The sequence below is a fragment of the Onychomys torridus genome, chromosome 2 (assembly GCF_903995425.1).
Source record: "Onychomys torridus chromosome 2, mOncTor1.1, whole genome shotgun sequence".
NCBI lineage: Eukaryota > Metazoa > Chordata > Mammalia > Rodentia > Cricetidae > Onychomys > Onychomys torridus.
In genome coordinates, this window is record NC_050444.1 from 10,800,758 (window position 1) to 10,827,011 (window position 26,254).

The 26,254-nt window shown below is 46.0% G+C and overlaps 1 protein-coding gene across 1 annotated transcript in view; it reads left to right on the top strand.

Annotated features, from left to right (window-relative positions):
• Chd7 (chromodomain helicase DNA binding protein 7) overlaps positions 1-26,254 on the top strand; it is a 184,350-nt gene that overhangs the window by 36,694 nt on the left and 121,402 nt on the right. The window contains 2 exon segments of the mRNA XM_036178057.1: positions 21,822-22,100; positions 22,102-23,631. Of these exon segments, the coding sequence (XP_036033950.1) occupies positions 21,990-22,100; positions 22,102-23,631 (1,641 nt within the window). The 5' untranslated portion in view covers positions 21,822-21,989.

Consider the following 26,254-nt stretch of genomic DNA (forward strand, 5'->3'; position numbering starts at 1 on the left):
GTAGGCAGAGGGAACCCCACCCCCGTCAGCCTAAGGCATGTCATTCTTATGTGTACCTACCTGACTGTTTCCACCAGAAGCCTGTGTCTCATCTTTTCATTCTGATGCAGAGAGCTCCAGTTTTTCTTTCAAGTAGTCAAAGGACTGGACACTGCTCCATATGACTTCGTGTACCTGTCCAAGTCAGTGGCCGTTTAAATCAACCCAGCATTCATTCACTCTTGAAAATGCTGCTTATGAAATGCCTTAATGTTTTTCTGTGTGTCTGTCTGTGTTCATCCTGAGTATACACTGAGTGCTTGGATTGGCCCTGGAAAGGGCCTCACCAGCTCACACTCCTGAAAGTGGAGTAGAGCCTGTCCGTTTTCTGTACCCACTGCTCTGAACATCAGTGCTCTTGACCAGTTTGCTGGGGACACTGAGAATTGTTCCAAGTGTTCCTGTCCTTCATGCTTCCAAGGCCCATCCTCTCCATCACTGTGCCAGCTTCACTCTGACTGAAGGGCAGACATTCTGGTTGGGAAGAGAGTGGTCTCAGGCTCTGCCTCTGAAAGCAGTCTTGGGGGGAGTTCCACACCTTTGCTCACCAGTAGTGGCATTTTGGCAGGTTACTCAACACTTCACAGTCTCTAGTCCTGTAGGGGCGGGGATGGGGTAAATGGGCTTGCATTTGTGATGGTCCTGGAACATCATCACTGCTCAGTGACCACTACTGCAGTGGTTCTCCTGAGTCCTGTCTAACTGCATTGGATGTTTCTCAGCCCTGGGATTCCCTTGACACTTGCTGCTCTGCAAAGAGGATGTCTTTCTCTTTGTTCCTTTGTGTCACAGGCTCTGCAGGTGAAGTTCTGGACTGGCAGCATCTGCCTTAGCAGGTAGCCTGAACACAGATTTCTCCTGGCTAGCATTACAGATTCAATTGTATATCCTTTCTACTTCGTATACTAAAGGTGCCTTAGCTCCCAGTGTGGCTGTATTTGGAGACAGGCTCTTAGGAATGCACTAAAAGTAAAATGAATACAAGAATGGGGTCCTGATCCAGGATGACAGTGTCCTTTAAGATCTGAGAACCGAGTTTTCTTTCTCCTGGCTTAGAAGAGGCGACACGAGCACCCAGTGAGATGGCTGCCTCAGAGTGAAACCCGTCAGCAGCACCTTGACTGTAGCCGGTCTGCCTCCAAAACTGTGAGAGGCAGTTTCTGTTCCAGTTGCTGTGTGGGCCTGAGTGCGGAGCTCTGGCAGAGGTTTGTTGGAGACACTACCAGGGCAGATGGGTGCCTGCCTCAAGCATTATTGTTTCTAGGCCAGTGGTTCAAGCATCAGACTCCTTCGTCACACATGGACTGGGTTTCAGATTTAGGCAGTCTGAGTGGGCGTGTGGCATCACGGCTCTAACTGTCTCCACTGGTGCTGATGCTGCAGGTGCCATATGACATCTGGAAGACCTCCTTGCCAGGTAGTACGCTGAAGAGGTCTGAGGCAAGCGCTCAGAAGATGGCGGTATTTTTACCACCCAGCTGCAGGAGTGCTTTACAGCTGCAGGAGCCACTGTCTCGCCATCTGTGAGATGGGCATAATATTTATCAGTTTATCTTGTAGGATCGTTAAAACTAGAAGTACAAAGAAATCCGCTTGGACCTCCTTTGCTCTTTATACAGGGCAGACTTCTGGGGCAGGGAATGCATCATTATTTTTGCCAAAAGGAAAGAAAAAATGAGCTTGAGCACTGAAGTATTTGAGTGAAACCTCAAAGCAAAAGGCGTCTCTTCCTTTTCCCACCGGTCCTGTCTGGCTGTCCCCTTCCTTCCTTCCTTCCTTCCTTCCTTCCTTCCTTCCTTCCTTCCTCCCTCCCTCCCTCCCTCCCTCCCTCCCTCCCTCCCTTCCTCCCTCCCTCCCTCCCTCCGTCCCTCCCTCCCTTCACTGGGTCCTGTCTGGCTGTCCCCTTCCTCCCTCCCTCCCTTCCTTCCTTCCTCCCTCCCTCCCTCCCTTCACCGGGTCCTGTCTGGCTGTCTCCTTTACTGGCCTCTAGGACTCCAAGCTTCTTTTACCTTCTCTTGGAAGTACACATGTGGGCTTGGCAGCTGAAATCACAGCCAGTGGCTCCATATTTGGATCCTCCTCTCTCAGGGATGTCTGGATGTCTTTGTGACTGTGGAATGGAAGTTACAGAACCTCAGATGTTACCTAAGTGTGGCCCTGCTTTTATACAGGCATTGTGCTAAAAAATGTTTGGTTTTTTTTGTCACACCTAAAATATATATGTATATGTTTGTGTATGTATATATATGTATATGGGTATGTGTATACACACACACACACACACACACACACACACACATACACACACACACATATACTTAGACAAGGAAAATTGGAGATACGCTGCATTTTCAGTAATGTTATCAGTCTGTCACTAAGTACTTTGGGTCTTCAGTGAACCTCTCAAGCCTGCTGTATACCCTTAAGCCCCAAAGAGCTTTTGTGGGTCTTGTCTGTTGATAGTTATTATTTTACACATTAAACCTAGCAATTTTATGAACAACTACTTATTTTAAAACATTTAATTCCATTAACTGTTAATTGAAGTAACTTGAGAAAAGCAATTATTTTCCAAAGTATATAACCATATCAGATTGTAAATTTCCCAAATAATATTTTGTGAAAAATAATAGTTGTTTTAAAAAAACAAAAGTTGAGTGAAGACAAATAGATTGATTGCTTCCTATTTTTTTAAATCTCTCTGCTGCCTGGCTCAGGCAGTGGAGCTCAGAGATAGCTGTACATTTGGTATGCTGTCATTTGGTGTCTTGGTTGAAGCACATGAACCAGGTATGGCTTTATATGGATACATAATTGAAAAGGAAGGACTTTTAAAGGCAGGCTAGACAGGCAGATCTCTGAGTTCAAGGCCAGCCTGGTCTACAGATCGAGTTCCAAGACAGCCAGGGCTACACAGAGAAACCCTGTCTGAAAAACAAAAACAAAAACAAACAATGACGATGAGGAAGAAGAGGAGGAGGAGGAGGAGGAGGAGGAGGAGGAGGAGGAGGAGGAGGAGGAGAAGAAAGGACTTTTAAGATTTAAAACATGTTTTTGAGGCAGAGATCTCATGATTTTGTCCAGGCTGGTCTTGAAGTCCTGGGCTCCAATTATCCACCTGGCTCAGTTAGCCATCCCATGCCCAGTGTAATGAAGTAGTTAGTGGGCTTTACCTATAATTTAATATTATGCCAAAAAAAAAAAACCAAAAAACAAAAACCCAAAAAACTCAAAAACCCCTGCTGGGCAGTGGTGGTGCACGCCTTTAATCCCAGCACTTGGGAGGCAGAGGCAGGTGGATCTCTATGAGTTCAAGGCCAAGGCCAGCCTGTCTACAGAGCGAGATCCAAGACAGGCTCCAAAACTAAACAGAGAAAAGCTGTCTTAAAAACAAACAAGCAAACAAACCCCCCCCCCCCCCCAAACAAAACCCACATGAGGGTAGTTTCTTAAAGGTAGTTGCAATTTGAAAACTAAATCTGATCAGTGTAATTTCTCAGCTTGGGTTCACTAACCCTTAGTGCCACATGCATTTTGAATGTGTCTTAAAATTTTTATTTTTTACATATATGAGTGTTTTGCCTACATATATGCATATGTACCATGTGCATGCCTGTGCTGGTGGAGGCCAGAAGAGGGAATTGGATCCTTTGGAACTGGAGTTAGAGACATTCGTAGACTGCCATGTCAGTGTTTAGAAGCAAACCTGTGTCCTCTGGAAGAGCAGCACATGCTCTTAACTATGGAGCTGCCTCTCTCTCTCCAGCTCCTTCAAAGTGCATGTTTTTTAAATCCATTCTGGTTTGTAGTATAATTCATTGGTTGTTTGGAAAATACTGTTTCAGTGAATTCCATAAACCATTCAAACACTGGCATTTCATTACACTGTATTTTAAAAACCAAAAAAGTCTTTTAAAAGCTATTGGAAAACTGTCAGATTCATAGCAGTAGATACTGGCTTCCCAAAATTTTGATTTTTGCTTGAATGCTCAAATTTTATCATTGGCAAACAAAGCTGTCAATTGTTTTGCTTGAAGTGACAGATTATTTTGTTCGTTTCTGTAACGCCTGCCAAATACTTAAGTCTGCAGAACCACAGTTTGTCAGTCACTTGTCTTCAAGTGACAGTGGTGTTCTTAGAGAAAAGGTTGCCTTCAGTCGTACAGTTTACTTCTCAGTCTGCTTGAACCAAATGGCTCCTGACAGCCACTAGAAGACTGCAGGTCTAAAAAGAGGGGAGGTCTGGAGTGTGGACAGGCTACTCAAGGGCGTGAGTACATTGTAAGTCAAAGAGAAACATTCTCGTGGTACAGCTGGCTTGTACACCAGCTTCATTAGAATGAATGCTGTTTCTTAGAGCCAGTGCCCTTGGAGAAACGATCCCACATGCAGTCTCCTGCCAGTGGGTAGAAGGTTATCACAGTGTCCCTTGAGTTGGAGGCTTTAGCAGAGCGAGCCTTGCCACGCACTGTTTCAAGATTGGATGGCCTCAACATGTCTGTTAGCCATTTTGCAATTGTGCATAAATACAGTTGTTTAGTCTGAGAGGCTCTGATTGCCAAACTGTCAACTGTGGACATATGCTTTATGTTCCGGGAAATTATCACAGTGAATCCATCCCGTCTCTTGAGTCAGGATTGGGCTCTTTCCCTGACTGATGGCTGACCTTGAACACAGCACCTACCTTCACACTTTTTCTTCAGGAGGTCACGTAATAAATTCTTAGTCTCTTGTGTTCTGTGGTTCACAGATTTGGAAAGCATTGGATCCCCTTCACAAGTGGGATAGTGGTTCGTGTTCTCTCTCTCTCTCTCTCTCTCTCTCTCTCTCTCTCTCTCTCTCTCTGTGTGTGTGTGTGTGTGTGTGTGTGTGTGTGTGTGTCTCAACCCTGCAGCTTCTTGTCCCTTCTGGTTAACCCAGGCTCTGGCCTTGCAGAGTATCATGTTTCATGTATGGTTCTTCTCTCTCTCCCCACCCCCTTCTCTAGGGCTGGAGTTTGAAGCCTGGGCATCCTGTATGCTAGATGAATGTTCCATCGTTGAACTACACCCTTGGCCCTACTGTTTGATTCTTTTGTGTATGTGGGTGGACATATGTTTTGGGGTTCACATGCTTATCTGTGTACATGCAGCTGGAGGCCAGAGGATACTAGAGGTGTTATTCTTCAGGATCTGTTTGCCTTGTTTTTGAGACAGGGTCTCTGTTGGCCTGAGACTTAGAACAGCCTGGGCTGGTTATCCAGGGAGCTCCTGGGACCCACCCATCTCTGCCTCTTTAGCACTAGGTTTTTTTGTTTTTGTTTTTGTTTTCTGTTTATTTACTTGTGTGTGAGTATACATGCCTGCCACAGCATGGATGTGAGGTCAGAGGACAGCTTGGAGGAGTCAGTTTTCTCCTTGTAACATGTGACTCCAGGGATCAAATTCAGGTCATCAGGGTGGCAAGCTCCTTTATCCTGGGAGCCACCTCACACTGGCTCTTCTCTCTCTCTCTCTCCCTCTCTCTCTCATTTAAATGTGGGTGCTAGAGACTGAATTCAGGTCCTCATTCTTATGAAACACTTTGCTTACTGAGCTGTCTTCCTGCCCTGGTGTTTCATGCCTCAGAAGAGTCTAATCATGGGTAAAGACACTTGCATCTCCTGAGCTGGTCAGCTCCTGTATAGGTTAGTTTGCGTGTTCATGGGGCTAACCTGGGAGTGAGCATTGTCAAACAAGTGTGGAAAGGCTGGTGCATGATGGGAGAGAATATCTGTGGATGACTGCTGTGGGCAAGGTGCCATGTTAGTGGTGCTGTGATAGACAGTTTGGTGAAGTCTCTTCCAAGCAGCCCTTCTGTAGAGGCAGTGGAATGCTGGCTGTGACACAGGGCAGCTTCTTCAATTGGTGTGGGCCAGAGCCTTTGTGGTACCCCATGGTCTCCCTGGGATCTGGATACTGCCCGTCTCCCGGCCCCACCAGCTGTGATAAAGTGCTGTTTTCATTTCTCCTGGTGACTATTTTAAGCTCTTCTAAAGTGTCAATGAGATGGCACAACTGGACAACATTAATCTTTGAGAGGCAGTGATTTCATAAATGAACTTTAGCATTTATAGACTTAACTTTTGGCATTGGTCAGTAAAAACCAAAGATGAGAAAATGCTGGTCTTAAGACATGGACCCATGTTGGAAGGAGTCCATAGCTGTGAACTCTGTCAAGTGATGGCAGTCATCTTGGCCACAGCCTTGGGATAGATTCAGAAACAAAGGATACGGTGTGCTGGTCTGGCCCCGAAGGACTTCCTGTTTGCCTTTCTGTCTCAAGAGCTAGAAGCTCAAGTTTTGGTGAATCACTTGTTGAAAAGCTCTGTTTATTATCTTTTAAAGATTTACTTTATGTGCATGAGCGTTTTGCCTGCATGTATATATGTGTACCACACATGAACCTGGTGCCTATATAAATCATAACAGGGCGTCAGATCCTCTTAAACACGAGTTACATATAGTTGTGAGCTACCATGTGTGCTGGGAACTGAATCCTGGTTCTCTTTAACTGATGAGTCATTCCTCCAGCACTGCAGACTATGACTTTTTATTCCCTGGACAGGATGCTCACCCTGCTTTATCTTAGTCACTGCCAGTAAGGGCTGAGATAAAAGGTGGTAGGAGCTTCCCTACAGGGGGCTCCACAGCCTGGGCTTCCCAGGGAAGAGACTGTGGGTTCCAGTCCCCAGACCCTGCAAATGTGACCCCAGAAACAGGCTCTAGATTCCAGATGTGGGGAAACACACTGATGGTGGGCTCCAAGGGATGGGAATGTTAAAGGAACCAGTTAGACTCTCGAGTGACAGAAAGGTTGTAGATGCTGATGTTAAGGGTGGTTTGGGGGATGGAATTTCCTGTTTTCTTGCTAAGAGCTGTCTCTAGCACCTGCACTGTCAGGAATTCTGAGGAACAAAGAGCCCCAAGGTAGACCATCTAGACCACCACAGTGGATGGTAGAAACTTGTTTAAGTCTTATCCTTAAGGTACTGAATATCCTTATGGGGAGGCATCCACAGCGCCTAATCCATCTTTACAGCATCCTTGGTGACATCCCACCCACTTTGTTTATTCAAAATGGAAGTTGTGGAGTTCACTTGCCAGTAAAAATTTAACCAGTTAATGGGAAAAGTGTGTTTAGGATATGGTCCTTGTTGGGACGTTATGAAGTGTGGAGTAGTGGTGTTCCGAACCCTGAGTGCAAGGCCTGCAGCTGTGCAGGAACACTTGGCCAGTGCATTCACTCTGGTCAGAAAGTACCACAGCTGGTCCTACTGTCTCCGGACCCACACACAGAGGAGGCCTGCAAATTCCTCTGCCAACAAGTGTCCGTGGCCCTGCTTCCTTTCTGTAGGCATGGGGTCCCTTGGCTGCCTCTTCATAGGGTTCTAAGAGAATGCAGTTGGAGAAGGGAGTTTACTTAACCCCAGAAACACACAATTTGCCTAGTAAAAAACTAGGTGCTGCTGTACTTCTAGGAAGGAAGGACTAGTTACATCAGAATTACTAGTAGTAGTTTAGCTATTTTACTGACTGAAGCTTCAGGGCTGGAGGAGGTGGCTCAGCAGTTAGAGAGAGCTTACTGTTCTTGCAGGGGAACGGAACCCACATGGCATCTAACAGTTTCCAGTTCCAGGGGATTCAGTACTCTCTCCTGACTGCCACAGCCTGCATCCACACACAGTGTTTATACATACACAATCTCTCTCTGTCTCTCTGTCTCTGTCTCTCTCTCTGTCACACACACACACACACACACACACACACACACACACACACACACACCCCAGAACCAAACAAACGAATCCCACTATCTGAAGCTTCACTGAACTGATATGATATGGATTTGATGTGTCTGTATAGTCACTTTTTATCAGTTTATCTATTGTTTCTTGAAGTTATTTCTTTTTAAAAAATGTCTAGCAGTGTGAATTTTAGAAGTTATCTCATTGCTGTCCGAGTATTTCGATCACAAACTTTCTCAGGCAGGTTAGCTGGGAGTGGTGGTACACACCTTTAATCCTAATCCCAGGACTTCAGAGGCAGAGGCAGGTAGATTTCTGTGAGTTTGAGGCCAGCCTGGTCTGTGTAGCAAGTTCTAGGACAGCCAGGGCTACACTGTGAGACCCTGTTTTACAAGCAAGCAAACCAACAAAACAACAACTGAAAGAACCAACCCCCATTGGCGTCTTCAGAGTGGCCCTTTCTCTGCCCTCTGCAGGCGGCACACAAGACCTGGAGGCTGAGAGACCCTGACAGTGGATCAAGGCCCCCAGCCAGACTGACACATTTTGCCTCTACAGTTACCAGGTTAGGAATACAGAGGCCAAGCACTGGCTGCTTTTGCAGAGGGACCCTGCTTTAGTTGCCAGGAGCCACTTTCCGGCTCCCAGCCATTTGAAATTGCGGTTGAGGGAGCAGTGGGCGCCGCACACCCATGATGTGCATGTCTGTCTATGTGCAGGCAGAAGATCCAATACATAAAATAAAACACATTTAAAAACCGATTTTCTTTTCAGGTCAAAGCACAGAAGTATTTGTTCATGCTGACTGGTGACCATGAACCTGACTCTGTGTTAGGTCTTTTACACAGTCTGATTTCTTCCTCAGGAGTTAGAGGCAGGCTGTTTAACAGCACTTTAGAAACCAAAGAAGAAGCCGGGCGGTGGTGGCACATACCTTTAATCCCAGCACTCGGGAGGGCAGAGCCAGGCGAATCTCTGTGAGTTCAAGGCCAGCCTGGGCTACAGAGTGAGATCCAGGACAGGCATCAAAACTACACAGAGAAACCCTGTCTCAAAAAAGCAAGAAAAGAAACCAAAGAAGGTCCTAGAAGGTCTGGTCACGTGCCTTCAGTGTGGTTCAGTGTTCTGTCTCCTTGCCTCTTCTCTCTCATCTTTGTTGGCCCTCCCCTCCACCTGCTTTTTCAAGACAAAACTTCTTAAGCCAAATGGGTATCAAACTCACGAACATAGCCAAGGCTGGCCTTGACCCCAGATCCTCATGCCTATCTTGAATGCTGAGATTACAGACAGGTGCTACCATGCCTGGTCTACACTCCCTTAAAACAGAGCCTCTCTGCTTCTTTCTGAGTTCACCATGCCAACTGTGGATGACAGACTTCTAGCTTGTCCTCTTCGGCTCAGGCCTTTCCTTCCTGTCTTTCCTCTTTGGTGGCTCGGCCCTCCTTTGGCATCTGTGCGGGCATGTGTTACCTAACAGTGCTTTTAGTGCGTACCAACACTGGGCATTGTTGTGTCTCAGATACGAATGCCCCCAGCTCTCCCCTTTCTTCTGGAGTAAATACCATTGCCACTCCCACTTATCTGCAGCCCACCGAAGGCAAAAGACTGCCCCAGGGTCACGTGGCTCTGCTTTGAACCCAGCTCCATGTCTTCCTTTTGAGCAGACAAACGTTGGCTCCTGATCAACCTTCTCTCCTTCTCAGCTGTTAGAAGCAGTCTCTGTTCTCCACTGGAACCCACAACTGTGTGTTAACTGCCTGTAATAGTTGCCAGCTCTCAGCAAGGCCAGAGCCCCGCCTTGCCCATTTCTCTTTCTGGTGTTGTCAGACCCTGCAGAACTCTTTATCCTTGGGTTGGCTTCTGTCCTGTGTGCTGTCTCACCTCACCTGCATGTCAGGACACTGTTGGCCTCTTCCCCCTGGTCTACACATTCTGACAATCTCCTCCGTCAAGACCTGCCCTTCCGTCTGATGATGGATAGCATGGGCAGTGTCTTCTGCTCCACCTTCTCTGATTGGCATTTTACTTTCCCTTGCCCTGTTTGCAGGACAGCCCTGTGCATCTGCCTGGTGTCTCCTTCCTACTCACGCAAACAGTGCCTCTCTTCTGTGCCCCACAGCTTAGTGAGTGATGTTAGCCATTCACTCACCTAGGCCAGAATCCCAGTCATCCAGAAGCCAGGGAGCATGGCTGGTGGCTGTCCCATCTCCTCTTCAGTGCCAAGGTGATCTTCCTGGCTCCTGCCTTACACTAAATCCCACTTCCCCTAACCTGTGCTCCACATCTTACTACTGTTATTTTTTCCAAAGTCTGTCTTTCTACAGCCATAGCGCAAGACCTTGGCAGTGGCTTCTTGAATTCAGGAAGGATTATAGTCCCTCCCCAGAAGAAGCCTCCCTGGTGTGTGTGCGCGGACATCTGAGTGTGCTATGCTCCCTTCAGCCACAGGGAAGAGTCTGGTGGCTTCCTCAGCTCTCTGCCTTGGCCATCGTCCTACTTGCTCTTTGGGCTTAGGTAGGCTTCTAGACTGGCATTGCCAACACCTTTCTTTTTTGTTCTTTTGGTGTTGAGCACTGAACCATGAGCTTTGCACACTGTGAACACATGCCTTAACCCCACAGCTCTTGTCATTGAATTTTACACCAGGATGAAAAACTTCTGTATGTTCTCCACTTAATACAGTGGCAGTAGGCACGTGACTGGTAATCTCTGGATGTAGCAAGTATGGCAGAAGAACTTGAATTTTTAGATTTTTTTTTCCTTAATAGCTTGGGGATGTAGCTCAGTTGGAGAGTTCTTGCGCAGCACTTCTCTTTTGGGTGCCTCAGAATGTGGGTAGAAGGTTGCTGGGTTCTTTGGCCCTAATGGTGGGAAACACCCCAGTTCTGCTTCCTTTCCTCCCTAGGTTTGGGAAGGCCAGGCTAGGGAATCACACAGGCATAAATTCGAAAGGTAGCAGAGTGTGCTGTTCTTCAGAACGGCATAAGATTAGCAGAAACAGTGATGTTGTAATTCCCTCTTCAGTTCCTGCTCATGTGAGGAAAGGCCCTGGGTAGTCAGCACAGCCTGGGCTGCTTCTGTGCTCTTATGCTAATAATGTAGTGAGATGTTATAAGATGGCTGATTCTGGCATGCCCAGCTCTTCCTTAATGTGCCCACCCAGGGGAGGCGTTGGGCATATTTAGAGGCACAGCAGGGCATATTGAAGTGGTTTGCAATGAAAGAAATATGAAGATGCAGCTCATAGTCTCAGCTTGACCTTCAAAAGGCGCTTTATCCAAAGAACAGTAGGAAGAACAAACAGGACTCCATCATAGTTAAGGAAATAGAAAACTTAAATTCATCTGCAGGATGGTACCTGATTCTGGTAGGTTAAATGCAGTGATCACTGCATTTGCATGTAGCAAGCACAAGTTATTAGATATTGGTGCTCCAGACCATTTCAAGTACAAAGTAGTAGGTGAGAATTTTTACTAGAAGCTGTCCCGCTGCTTTAGGGTAGTGGAGTTCTAGGACAGCCAGGGCGACACAGAGAAACCCTGATTCAAAAACAAAACAAAACAGAAGAAAATCCGAGATATGCTTGCTTTTGCCGCTGGTTTTGATTGGCGTGAAACCAAGTAAATAGTGAGAAATCTTTAGATACATTCATTCCTTGTTATTTTTTCCCCATCTGTCTGTCTGTCTGTCTGAGATAGGCTTACTACTACATAGACCTGATTGTTGTGGAGCTCAGAGCTCCTCCTTCCTATGCCTCCTAAGTGAGGGTTAAAGGTCTGTGCCACCACCCCCAGCTGAACTCTTTAGGTTCTTTGGAATTGTGTAATGGTGAAACCTTTTGAAATTACCTCTGAGAAACGGGCATGAGGTGGAGAATTCTATATGTTTGTAGATGTGGTTGGTAGACTTTGGGATGGGAACGTGGAATGTGTCTAGGTCGGATATTATATAAATATGATTAATGAGGATAATAACAATTCTAATACAAATCTTTAGTACAAAAACTTAATTAACAGCTGGTACATATAGTTAAGTTTGATAAAATCTTAGAAATGGGTGAGTGCAGCTTCTGAGGTCTCAATGGAGTCTGTATTTTAAGGTCGGATAGGTGTCTGGTTCTTCATAAAGTATAAAGTAAGGCTAGGAAACTTCCCAGCAGCCTTTGCAGTTATGCTCCCTCGTCTGGCGGCAGCTCAGCTCACCGCATGAGACTTTTCTTGCAGTGAGGTCTGTCCATCTTGCCAACTTAAGGTGTATTTGAAAGTTGATCTGTGATCAAAACGAACACACTGTAGACATTTGAGATGGAAGAGCTCTTTTCAAACTGAAGCATAGGGTTTGCCTACAGGTTACAGTTGCAGCCTTGTTTCAGTCATCTTGTGCACTGCCCATAAAGTGCAGAGTCAGATGTGGCTTGCTCGGTGATTTTTCAGGGGGAATAAGATGAGGTAGAATCAGGTTATTACAGTCAGCTTTCAAAATGCCATGCTGATGTGGAAAAAGAGTAAGAGTTTGTCACAGAATGCAATGTAATAAAAAGTCAGATTTAGCTTATGAGTGAATTTGCTTAGATATTAAAAATGTTTTATCAAATTAGTTTTTCTGCAGCACAGAGCTGTTTTGGGGAAGGAAACCTAGATGATTCTGTGGAATGAGAAAGGGCAGATTACAGTTGAGCCTTGCCTGTAGATGCTGGAAAATATAAAGTTTTAAATATGTGGAGCTTGTGGAGAAAAGCTTTTTAAATCACATGCTAATGTGGGCAAAGCATTTAATTGGCTCAAAGACATATCAGGTGGGTTTAGCTGCATAAAACTGACAGTTTTGATTATTCTAGAACATACTTGAATATCATAAATGTAGGTGTAAAGATGTTTTACAGCTCTGTTAAATTTGGAAACGATTATGAAATAGTGGGTACGAAACTCTGCATTCTAGCCTTAATTCCCTCTCACTTGTCAACACGATTATTTGAAGTAAGAATTGAGTGCTTCACTTATTGAGGCATAGCTATGTTTTCCTCTGTTCTTGCTATGGATCTAACCTCCTGAGGTTCCCTGCAGTTTTCTAAAACACTTTCTTAGATGTTCTTCAAATGTCTCAACCCACCTTTATGATTCAGTCTGCTGTTACACCGCTCACTTTTTTGGAAATATGATCTTAAATGAATCCCATGTATTTCTCTTTTGCATCAATTGGTCCTAGAAAGCCCTCCAGCTTGTTGAGGGACCCCTGTTTTCTATCCTGTGGTACTTGCTTGCAGTTGTGCTCATGTTGATTCATGATAGACGAGGCTTTCCACCACATATATGCTGATCTAGCAAAGAGAACGAATTATTTTCATCTGTAGGTGTTGCCTAAATTTTTTTTAATAGGGAAAAGAATGTTGCTAGTTACGCTGGATGGATTTATGTCAACTTGATACAAACAAACTATAATCATATGAGAAGAGGAAACCTTGATTGAGAAAATGCCTCCACAAGATCAGGCTGTAGACCAGCCTTTAGAGCACTTTCTTATGTGGTGATTAATGGGCGAGGACCAGCCCATTGTGGGTGGTGCTGCTGCCTTTGGCCTGGTGGTCTTAGATTGTGTAAGAAAGCAGGCTGAGCAAGTCTGTAAACAGCACCCCTCCATGGCCTCTGCATCAGCTCCTGCCTTTAGATTCCTGCCCCATGTGAGTTCCTGTCCTGGGTTCTTTCAGTGATGGACTGCAGTGTGGAAGTGTAAGCCAAATAACCCTCCCCAACTTGCTTTTTGGTGATGCTCACAGCAGTTGAGCATTGACTAAGACATTAGTTTATCAGAAATTTGCCTTTAATGACCTCCTGATTCTGCCTTTCAAATCAGGTAGTATTGAGTACATTTACATTAAAAAAAATATTTTAGGTGTATGGGTATTTTGCTTGCATATATGTCTGTGTACCTTATGCATTTGTGGTGCCCACGGGGGCCAGAAGAGGGTGTCAGATGTTCTGGAACTGAAGTTATAGGCCGTGGTGAGGCACTGTGTGGGTGCTGGGAATTGAAGCCAGGTCCTCTGGAAGAGCAATCAGCCAATGTCCTTAACACTGATTCACCCATCTCTCCAGCCTAGTTGCATACACTTTTAAACTCCCTCTGAAATACGGAAAAAACGTATTTCAGCACCTTTTTAGTGTAAAAGACTATAGGAAATGGCCATTGCAGGTGGCTGGTTCCGCTGCAGGACGTGAAGCAAAGCACACTCCCCCCAGGAGCATTTGGCTGCCCTTAGCATGTCGTCCTGTCTGGCCTCTGGTGTCTTCCAGAAGTTTGTGATGCCCGGGTACCTGGACAGAGGGTGGCCCCAGGGCTTCTCTTCCCTGGCTCTTCTGTTTTACACTCATTTAATAACATGCTCAACACTCAGATGGGTTTGTACATAGGAGACCAGTAGCTTGATAAAAAATGAGTAGAAAAACATTTTCTAATGTTCTTTTTTTATTAGACTGACAAATGTGGTGTCATTAGCCTTTATAATATCTCAGGGTATTTGATAACATTTAGTAAAATTAGCATCAGGAAGTTTTATAGAATTAGTCTTCCTTCAGTCTTTGGCAAGATGGTTGAGTCTAGAAATAATTTTTCTTCAACTTAAATATGATTTATTTATTTATTTATTTGTTTAGATTTTCCAAGACAGGATTTCTTTGTGTAGCCTTGACTGTTCTAGAACTCACTCTGTAGACCAGGCTGGCCTAGAACTCACAGAGATCCATCTGCCTCTGCCTCCCAAGTACTAGTATTAAAGGAGTACACTGCCACTGCCTTACTAGGTTAGTTAATAAGTTTATATATTTTTGGACCTGCCTCTACATTTGCTCTTCTAACTTCTGTATTAAAGTTACTTAGGATAACATTAAAAAGTTAGGAGAGTAGATACACAGTTTACTTATGCACAAGGAGACAGTACAATAGTGTTCTCAGTTCTCTCGTGCTGCCCAGTGTTGAATGCTGTGGCATTATTAGACTGTGTGGCAGTCTTTTGGGGGGCCATGCTAAGTTGCATAAAACATGAAGACCATGCTGAATTTGTTTTACTAGTGTGGTAGGAGGCGAGCTGCCTCTGGGCTAAGGTCAGGGTGCTGCATGCCTGCTCATGGTCTGTCTTAAAAGAACTGGCTTCAGGGCTGACAGTTGAGGCTGGGTTGCAGTGTGAAGGCCTTTCTCTGAAGGATGTACTTTCTGATTTTTTGTACTGGGGTGACACAACTTGGGGATGGGGCAGTATGATTGTTTTGGTCATTTAGAAAAATATACCAGGTGTCCTCAGTGTCATAAGTTGTTACCCAGTACTGACTGACTTGTTGCCTTTAAAGCAAACACTAGTTCTCAGCTAATGGGGGGGGGGGGCGACTTTTCATCTGAAAAGGCAGTTTAGAATATTCAGGCATCTCAAGGTTATGTAGAAATAACTGAAAGGTTTCTGCAAGAAACCTGTGAAATAGTATATTATGTAACATAGTGCTGGACTATTGTTAACTGAATTTTCTTTCTTACCAAAGTGATCGGTAAGCAGATGAACATACCTTTAGATGTAAAACACTCTTAGGTGTCCACTGCCTACAGACTGTTAAACATTTAGGTTTACCACTAATAACTGGTGGAATGTTTTTGGATAAAGTCAATATTGTTGGCCAGTTGCAAATGCAGCATGACCTCTTTTCCCCTTTAAATGCCTTATTGTATCACTCGCTCGGTTTCCTGAAACAAGTATCACTTGGGATTGTTTGTTCTCACTTTAAGTGGTCCTCCATACTGTGATGGAGGAAAACTCATAGCCTGAGAGCAAGGTGTCCCAACATTCATATGCAGATTCCATCGTGGGGATGGGGGTGGGGTGCTCTGAGGAGGCTGTATTCTGCATTGCAGGCTGAGGTCCAGTGCTGTCCTTAGAAGCCAACTCATGGCAAGGCTTTGTCTCTAGGAAGAGTCACATGAAGAAACACAAAGCAGAGTGCATGGTGCTTTGTAACCCTCGGCTAGGTGACCCTACCGGGGAGCATCTCCTGACACCTCCAGGAGGGAGTCCTGAAGCGTCTTCAGGTGGATGGAAGCCCTAGATGGAAAAGAAGCCAGGCTGCACTTGAGGGATGAGGAGGCCAGAGCAAACAGGTTGCAGAGGGGTAGATGTTAATCCTTCAGAGTTTAATGTACCTTAGAGGGAGGTTAGGGCAGAAGGAAGGACTTTAGGGCATTCAGAATGGGGGTGCATTTGGGCGTCTGATGACAGCATGCATCCAGCCATGCTCAAACGCACAGGATCCTGAAAGCCAAGGGAAGGCCTTTAAAGATTTCACAGCAAACAAGAAATGACTCAATAGTACTGCAGAGGATTGGCCATTCTTGGTTGGGAGAACCAGGTCACCTTCCAATTTTATGTCCTTCACTGGTCCACAAAGGCCTCACGTGTAGCAGGAAGAGGATGGTGGAGAGGAAGTGGTGGTTCAGGTCCACATGGGCCTGAGACAGGGTGAGCAAACTGAGCTAGTTCAGAACACTTGAGGGGATTTGCTAGAGCAGCAAGCTGCCTGAGGATGGGGCCACATCTGTTTGGCTTAGCATTGTATGTGCAGGGTGTCAGATAGCCGTCTGCCATCTTATATCATCAAGATTGCTTCCTATCTGGTGAAAACCATCAATGCAATCCTTATTACATTCCAGAACTTACTCTGTGGTTCTGGGGATCAAATCCAGGCTTATATACCTGCCAAGCGAGTTCCATAACCAGTTCCATGGTACTCATTCGTTCATTATTCATTCATTCACTCATTCATTTGGTGGTGTTTTTGAGACAGGGTCTCACTCTGTAACACTGCCTTGGAATTTGATATGTAGACCAGGCTGGCTTTAAACTTACAGTGGTCTGTCTGCTTCTGCCTCCTGAATGCTCCCCGTTTTGTTTTTTGTACTTTGGATTAATGAAGGCCTTCAGAAGGAACTCTCAGCTTTTCAAATACTTTTCTGCATAGTTAAGAATTTTGCCTGTCATGGCTAAAATGATCAAAAATGGAAATCTGTGTTAGGAAACAGAGAAAGGAGAGATTTTATAGGTTCAAGTATAGTTAAATGCACATATGGAAAAATACCACATTGTTTCACAAGGGATAGTATTGGCCTTTGAAATAATATAAACCTTTGTGATCAAGGATGGGTACTAGTCAATATGGTCTCTTTCTGGAAAGGGCCTTCAGGATGGACTGAACAGCCTTGCTGTCCGGGCCTTCTGCACTGATGGAGGTGTTCTCTGCGTGTGCCATCTGATGAATGGCTCTTGGACACTTGAATGCAGTTTGTAAGAGTAAGGACTGCATTTTAAAATTTACTTAATTTTGCTGATTTTAAATGGCAGCATGTGGCTAGTAGCTGCTGGCTTAGGCAGTACAGTCATGGCATATCAGCAGTGCCCAAGCACATAAATGAGGAAGAAAATGTGGTCTTGGCCAGAGAGCTCTGGAAGGGCACCGCTTGGTCCAGAAGGCAGATCTAAAGCTGACTGGGGATGAACCGATGTTCTGATGCTGTTTGGAGGCACTTCCCCAGTCCTTTGTCTGGATGCTTGTCAGTTGGATAGATGCCCTTCTCAACAGCAAGAATGGGCCCCACTGGACTTGCCTCTTTCCAAGTTGGCTGTTGGAGGCTGTGTTGGGGTAGGGAGATGGCTGCCCATAGGCTCTGTTTAGGGCTTTCAGTTTGAATTCAAACTCAGCAGAGAGCCCTTTATCTTCTGTGTGTCCACCTGTCGTCATGTGGATTTCATTCTTTGAATAGTGCTATCCCCTTGGTGACCGAGTGGTCTCTGTCTAGGTTGTGAACAGGTGCTGATGTGCTGTGTCCCAGATCATGCCTTTGGAGACTCTGATGTGTGCTTCCCTCCATCCGGAGTCTCCGCCTGTTCTTCTTAGGTCCTTTGGAGGTAGAGAGCTTGAAGGAACCACAAGCAAAGCTAACAACAGCCAAGAAGTCCTCTGTATCTCAGCAACTACTCTAAGATGTCACACTTGCCCAGGTGTGCTGGACACTCATGGAAGAGCTTTGCCATCCATGTGGTTGAACTAGAGGATATAGTTGGATCTGAAAGGTGTTTTGAATTTACCTGTTCCCTTGCTAGGTTTCTGTTCTTATGCCTGTGACAAAAAGTCTGCAGCATTGTGGTACTGCATTATAACTCAAGTGTGCAGAAGGGCAGTGATGGCACACGCTTTTAATCCCAGCACTCAGGAGGCAGAGGCAGGCAGAACTCTGTGAGTTCGAGGCCAGCCTGGGCTACAGAGTGAGTTCTAGGACAGCTGGTGCTGTTATACAGAGAAACCCTGTCTCAAAGACAAAACAACCCAAACCCAAACCAAAAGCCTAAGTGCACAGATGATGTCATGCTTTCAGAATTGTGGGTAATTAGGAAGTGGTTAACTTTGTGAGGTTGGAAAGTCACTGCATTAACTAATCAATGTGACACTAGATAATAAAAACTGACATACAATGAAATCCTTTTAAATCCCTAAATATTTATAACTTCTCATTGACTTCTTGTATTCTCATTGCTCACACTGCTGATTTTTTTTTTTTTAATTAAAAAAATTCAGAGATGTTGTGACAGTAAGCCCATGGTTTTGTCCTGGGCAAGCAGTCCGAGCCACAGCCTCAGCTCATTGTTGGTTCTCTGTGCTCTTTACTTGTTTAGGTGTGCCTGTTTATTCCCGGGGAAGTTACCAGCAGTCTCTGCTTGGTTCTCTTGTGTGCTTATTCTTAAAAGTTAGACTGCTGGAAAATTTTTCGAAAGGAATTTAATTTGCTTCTGTTGGAAGACACATTCTTCCCTAGACTCATCTCTGGATAAAGTAGTCCTAGTATTGGCTGTCGTCTTTTGCCCCTGTTCAGCATGCAGTCATCTTATTCATTCATCACTCTGTTTGGGGGAAACTGTTTGTCATTAAAATTCTTTATAAGACACTCTGTCCCGTTAACCTACAAAAGGGTGTTTCATCTATGAAGAGGGGCTAGGGTCAGAAGGCTCAAAAGTGCTCACCAGCTTGTAACTGGCACTGTGGTATACTTCTGCCCATGCTGATAGTTCTCTTAGGTGGCAGTTTTGTGCCTCCTTCTCACCTCCAAACACATGCATCTTGTGAACTCTCTTTCAGTTCATACCAGGTTTCATAAGGGTTAAATGGAAATTATTAATTTTTTTCACTCTCTTCTGGCTAGTTATAATACATGGCTACTAGAAAGTATACATTTTTTTCTGACTGTGCCTCTTAGATGTGGCCCACTTGGCAGTGATGTGTAGCCATAGGCACTGAATGTAGAGAAGGATGAAGCCTTCAAAATGGAGTTTTATTTTAAACATTTTTAAAACCAGAAAATTATATACTGCAGCTGCAACCTGGGCATTCAGATGGTCTTAATCCAATAAAAAGATGACCAAACTCAATTAATTAGGTGGGTTAGGTCAGAAGTATGGACCGTAGTTACCAGATGGATTCCTGGCACAGTTGCCAGCTGATCTTGGGGGTCAGAACAGAAGCAAGGTGGCGTCAGTGGCCTGAATGCTAGCAGTTACTGCTGATAGACTGCAGAGCCACAGGTTTTGAATGTCTCAGCCTGGGGCACACCTGAGTGTGGTCACAGCTGCAGTGGGTGACATGCTCACTTGATACCATAGAATGCTGGCATTTTTGATGCCTCCGGGAGTGGATTCTTAATGGGAATGAGTAGGGAACTGGAAGGAGGGGAACAAAGGCCAGTGTCTGGTATAATTACTCTCAGCGAGGCCGTGTGTTGTCTCTTCTCATGCCTGTACAACTTCCTTTCCCCTTCTGCTGGGCCCTTAGCTGATAAAAAGCAAGTGCCGACCCCACTGCCACTGCTCCAAGCTGGCTCTGTGATGCCCTGGGTGGGCTCCATGGTCCTGCAGGAGAGGTACCAGGGGCATCTGTGCTCCCTTCACGCCAGGGCAGAGGGGGCCAGGATCTTCCCAGGCTGTGGTGTTTCCCCACAACACTTGGTGGGCCCCAGCCAATGAAGCTGTTGGGATATGAAGCAAGGTCTCCCAGAACATATATGCAACACTGCTTTCCTTAAGAGGACGTGCTGAGTGGCCTGCATGGCAGGCTTAAGCTATTTGCAAGTCCACTGCACTATTTATTTCCTAGGAAGTTAAGGGTGAGCCTTGAGTAAATGAAGACTGACTTTTTAAGTTTTTTAGGTTAGGTACAAATTTGTCAATATTTGTTGCATTTGGCACTGGAGATTTCTATTCCTTGCTCTGGATTTTAGTCATTCTGCGGAAAACCAGCACATTTTCGGCAAAATGGCTTTCATGTGTACCTGAGTCTTCCTTGTCTGACCTCTGTATTTGGAGAAAGTACATCAGAAAATCGATGGCAGTTAGTGGCAGAGTCAGGAGACCTTTGTTAGCTGACAGTCTCACCCTCTCAGGTGTCATGTCTGTAGTGCAGACAGGGAGCAAGAATGTTGTTTACACTTCCATAAACAGAGCTTCTTCTGTGTTATGAATATGTGAGACTGGAGCAGGTAGAAGCAGATTTTATCTGTCTAATGGGGTGGGGGGAGACTCCTCAGCAGAGTTGGTTATTTCGGTATTCTTGTAGAAGTGTATAGTAGTAGAATTCATGATCGAGTTTGCTTAGAGCATCGCTAGAAAGTCTTCACCATTTGCTTCCCCCAAGTGGGTCAGTGTCACACAGTGCTTAATGTGCTCGTAAGAGGACATCCAAGAGTTAAATTCCAAAGATGTCTAAGAGTTTAGGCATTTTTCTTATGTGAATTCATTCTTTATTAGATTGTTGATTCAGTAAGCAGTGAACAAAAACACTTTTCTGTTTTGGCTGTTGAAGCATTCTTCAAATGAAATTGGTTATTTTAATCTGACCCCAAATCTATCAGAAAGAGTGTATCAAGAAGGCAGAGCGCCCGGTAGCTCTACTGTTAGCATAGGAGGCAGAGGGATGCGCCAGTGAGCACACTCCCTCCTGCTGTGTCCTGCTTTGTCCTAGGAGGGTTTGAAAAGGTCTGATGGATATTTTTAACTTTCTTCTGTTAAAGTCACATCCAGTTTTGGCTAGTTTCTGAAGAGGTCTCTGTCTCTTCCAACAAGAATAGTCATCGGTTACCAGCTCGTTTCCCTGAGTGGTCCGGCCCTTAGCTCTCACCAGAGTCAATGGTGGAGCATAATGAAGCTGGTGTCTGGACCCTGCTACCATCCACCCTGCAAATCTGGAACGTGGTGGGCCCAGAGCCACGAGTCAGATTGTCCTCATGGAGAATGGAAGCTTTTCTTGTAGTCTCTTCCTCAATCTTGTCTGTTCCTGCTATTAAGCCTAATGAAATTATGAATTTATTGTGCTGCTCTCAAGCTTGCTTTTCAACCTCATTATGGGCGCTTTCTTGTTAGATGCCCTGTTGCTGTTAGACAGTTGTATGTGGCTGTAAATATCTAATTTGTACAAAATGACTGATTTTGGTATTTGTATAATCCTCCAGTCAATCTCACTAAGTTGGGCTTTGCGCAGTCCTCGGTGCTGCGCTCATCTGATCGCACAGCTCAGGGGAGTGAGGTGAAGGGCGGCTGGTGGTAACCAGAGCATTTCCAGGGCTTTGGTTCAGCAGATGGGCTGCTTGGCTATATTCATACATCTGCTTGCCTGCTGTGGCAGCTGCTGCTGCTTCATGTTGTGTTCTTTTGTTCTGTTCCATCCAAGAACGGAATGTGAGGAAGTGTAGTGAATGGATTAATTTAAGGTTAAGGTTAGTGTTTTGCTGGCTTTCTACGTAACCGATCATAATGCGTCTGGTAGAAGCTAATGAGTTTCCCTTAAAGTGAACTAGATTTGTAAAATACAGCTCAGCAAGGGGCCTAGCTTAGTATTGTTGATGGAAACTAAATTCAAATGTGTAAAATACTGGCAGTTTTTATCATTTGTTCCTAATTCTTTGTTTTCTTTTTTCTTTCTTCCTACCTCCTGCTCCCTTCTAGGACTTATATCCAGACTTCGCCTGACACGGCAGGGTCCAAGAGAATTAAAGAAATTTAGAATGACATGAAGATTAGTTAAGGATTGTAGGCTTTGAGGACAAGCACCTCAGTGAAGAAGCACAGACAAGCTCCCAAGCTGTGTTTGGGGGAGCCGTGTGTTGGAAGAAGATGGCGGATCCAGGAATGATGAGTCTTTTTGGCGAGGATGGGAATATATTCAGTGAAGGCCTTGAAGGCCTTGGGGAATGTGGCTACCCTGAAAACCCAGTGAATCCCATGGGGCCAGCAGATGCCCATAGACCAAGGTTTCGCCTCCTTACAGCCACCCCTTCATCATCCTTCTACGAATCAAAATCAAACCAAGTTGACCCATTTTGATCACTATAATCAGTACGAACAAAAGATGCACCTGATGGATCAGCCTAACAGGATGATGGGCAGTGCCCCTGGGAACGGCTTGGCATCTCCACACTCACAGTATCACACCCCTCCTGTTCCCCAGGTGCCACATGGAGGCAGTGGCGGCAGTCAGATGGGAGTCTATCCTGGCATGCAAAATGAAAGGCATGGGCAATCTTTTGTGGACAGTGGCTCCATGTGGGGCCCTCGGGCTGTTCCGGTACCAGACCAGATACGAGCCCCTTACCAGCAACAGCAACCACAGCCGGCTCCGTCGGGGCCACCGGCACAGGGTCACCCTCAGCACATGCAGCAGATGGGCAGCTATATGGCACGTGGGGATTTCTCCATGCAGCAGCATGGCCAGCCACAGCAGAGGATGAGCCAGTTTTCCCAAGGTCAAGAGGGCCTCAATCAGGGAAATCCTTTCATTGCCACCTCAGGACCGGGCCACTTGTCGCACATGCCCCAGCAGAGCCCCAGCATGGCACCTTCCCTGCGCCACTCAGTACAGCAGTTTCACCACCACCCCCCTACTGCTCTCCACGGAGAATCCGTTGCCCACAGTCCCAGATTCTCCCCAAATCCTCCTCAGCAAGGGACCGTCAGGCCGCAAACCCTTAACTTTAGTTCTCGGAGCCAGACGGCCCCCTCCCCTACTGTAAACAACTCAGGGCAGTATTCTCGATACCCTTACAGTAACCTAAATCAGGGATTAGTTAACAGTACAGGGATGAATCAAAATTTAGGCCTTACAAACAGTACTCCAATGAATCAGTCCGTACCAAGATACCCCAATGCTGTAGGGTTCCCATCAAACAGTGGTCAAGGACTAATGCACCAGCAGCCCATCCACGCCAGTGGCTCACTTAACCAAATGAACACACAAACTATGCATCCTTCACAGCCTCAGGGAACTTACGCCTCTCCACCTCCCATGTCACCCATGAAAGCAATGAGTAATCCAGCAGGCACACCCCCGCCACAAGTCAGGCCCGGAAGTGCTGGGATGCCAATGGAAGTTGGCAGTTATCCAAATATGCCCCACCCTCAGCCATCTCACCAGCCCCCTGGTGCCATGGGACTCGGACAGAGGAACATAGGCTCCAGAAACATGCAGCAGCCTCGTCCATTCATGAGCATGTCCTCGGCACCGAGGGAGTTGACCGGGCACATGAGACCCAACGGTTGTCCTGGTGTGGGCCTTGCAGACCCACAGGCAATCCAGGAGCGACTGATGCCCGGCCAGCAACATCCTGGTCAGCCGTCTTTTCAGCAGTTGCCAACCTGTCCTCCACTGCAGCCCCACCCAGGCCTTCACCAGTCTTCCCCTCCTCACCCTCATCACCAGCCTTGGGCACAACTCCACCCATCACCCCAGAATACCCCGCAGAAAGTGCCTGTGCATCAGGTAAGGAGACGCAGAGCCGGCCCACATCGCTGTGTGAGAAACTTGTCTAATATGTGTCATGGAAACTGTATTCTCATGAACATCTTGAGTTTTTAGCTTGTAGGTTGCCTCCACCCCCATTATTGCCTTTATTTAGGCACTTACTGGCTCATTCATTCAAGAATTCCTTAATGCCCATGCCCTGGGAATTGTATTAGGTGCTAAATCTGTGGATAATACAGTGACTGAGACTAGGCCCACTTATCAGAAAAAGATTTTTTTGTTGCCATCCGTTTCCTCCTCCCTTTCTCTCCCTCTTTCCTCTGTTTGAAAGATGCACTGAGACTTGACTTCCAGCAAAGTTTGTGCGTTAGCATCCCTTATGTGAGAAGCTGTGAAATAGGTGTTTCTATAGTACTTCATTTACCAGCGGTTGGTAGTATGGATTTAAGTTATAGGAAATGACAGCGATCGGTAATTGATAGGATTTGGTTTGAGATTTGTGTACCAGCATTGAAGGGGCACAGTGTTTTTGTAAGTTAAGATTTTGTTAGCTTTCCCAATTTATATTTACAAAGACATTTTTTTCCGTATGTCTTTTGGTCTTCGTGACCTTGACCGGTGAAGAGTGGTGTTCACGAACTGATTTTTCCGTGTGCATATTCATCCCCCAGGTATTTAGGTCTTCATGGGGTGGGGGCACTGTGGGTGACTTCAGAGCTGTAGGGCATACTGCTTCTTCCTGATGGACTTAATCATTGGAAAATGTGACCTGTGTGTGAAAAACAAAACAGAGTGAAAGATCATGGGTGCTTATGTGACAGATGTCCTGGAAGAGGAAAGAAATCCCAGTAAAGGACGAACGTTCCTTTTTTTTGTTTGTTTTTTGTTTTTTGAGACAGGGTTTCTCTGTGTAGCTTTGCTCCTGCCCTGGAACTCACTTGGTAGACCAGGCTGGCCTCGAACTCACAGATCTCTGTGACAGATCTGTCTGGCTCTGCCTCCCGAGTGCTGGATTAAAGGCATGCGCCACCACTGCCCGGTAGGACGAACATTCCTTAGGGAAGTGGTCCATGAAGACACTCCGTGGGGTACTTCCCAAACGTACACCCGGAGTTGAGCTTTCTGCATGGAGAAATGGGTGTGGCAAGGTGCTGGCCAGGGAAAGCTATTGGGATCTTGCATTCCGTTTTAAGAAACTGAACTTAAATGAGGAGTTGGGAGTGGTGATCATACCACTGTAGGACAGATGCGGGAGCACCGGAAGTGGGAACCAGCCATCCAGGCCTGCAAAGACAGTTGGGAGCAGAACAGGTCGAAGCTGTGTGTAGTAAAGTGCCTGCCCTCATGGTGAATTCAGTACTGAGGCCAGTAAAGTAAGTGCTGAGGCTTCAGCACACCCTGGTGTTGGGAATCTTCCCTGCGGGGGTCCACTCCTCCCATTTCAGACCCCGCCCCTCAAAAATCCCGCCAAGGATTGGCTCCTCCCCTGGAGATGCTCAAGACCACACCTACAGGGTATTTAAGACACATGTGTTTTCTCTCCTGCTTTTTATCCCTCGTGAATTACCTGGGGCTTCTGTGCTCATCAAACCTGGACTTTTAACTCAGCCTTATTGCATCGGAGGAGAAACCTAGTGTCGGGGTTCGGAAACCCTTCACCGGGCTGCCAGAGTGAAGGTACAGTTGGCTTTAGTGTGGTTAGTCCAGTGTCTCAGGAGCACTGCCGAGGTAGCACACTCATCCAGCGTGGGGCAGAGCAGACTTCCTGTGGGACAGAATGCAGCCCTCTGGAAAGGGATTCTGGAATCTGCACTCAGATCCCAGATAGGAAGGCAATTAACTGAGCAGCTGCCATCAGAGCCGAAGGTCCCGATGGAGAGCCAGCTTCAGGGCCAGCACCGAGGTTTCCCTTCCTGTCTACTCAGGGTCAAACACTCGATGGTGCTGTCCTGAGGTGAGTCAAACTGGGTACCTTCAAGGCAGAAATGCATGCGATTTAGCTTTGGGGAAGTAGTTTTAATACCCGGAAGCGGAAGCTTTCTTAGTAATGAAGGTATCTCTACAGTGCTGGTTTCTGACTTTTCACCCCAGCAGTTGAAAGGTGAGCACAGTTTGTAGGGGCTCGCTGAGGAGATGGTAGTGGTCCCCAGATGAAGTTGCTCTTTTTCCGCTTTCAGGGTTTCCAGAGGTATTCAGAGGACAGATACTCTGGCTTCTGAGCTGGAGGCCAGTGCTTGGTGCTATAGTCTGGGGACCCCAAGGGCATTGCTCTCGAAGCGGGCATCTCAACAGGACAAATTCAGCACTTTTGCAAGGTTGTAGGCACAGACATTTGAGCTATATTTCTTTGCGGGTTCAGTTTTGTTTGTATCTTTCTTGGTATTTACTTTCCTGTTTGTGTTTAACTTTGGATCTTGAGGCAGTCAGTTTTGAAAATGAAGTTAGAAGGGTATTTGAATCCCTGCTCTCCCTATGCAGCTTGGTGGTATCGGACAAGTGATTTAAGCTCCCTGAACCCGATGCTTTCATGACACAAGAAAAATGGTACCAGTCCCAGAAGCTAGGATTAGGCGGCGTGACAAACTCCCTTGGCTGTATCCTTGCTTCTCCAGGTTGTAGTGATGGCCCTCTGACACTCAGG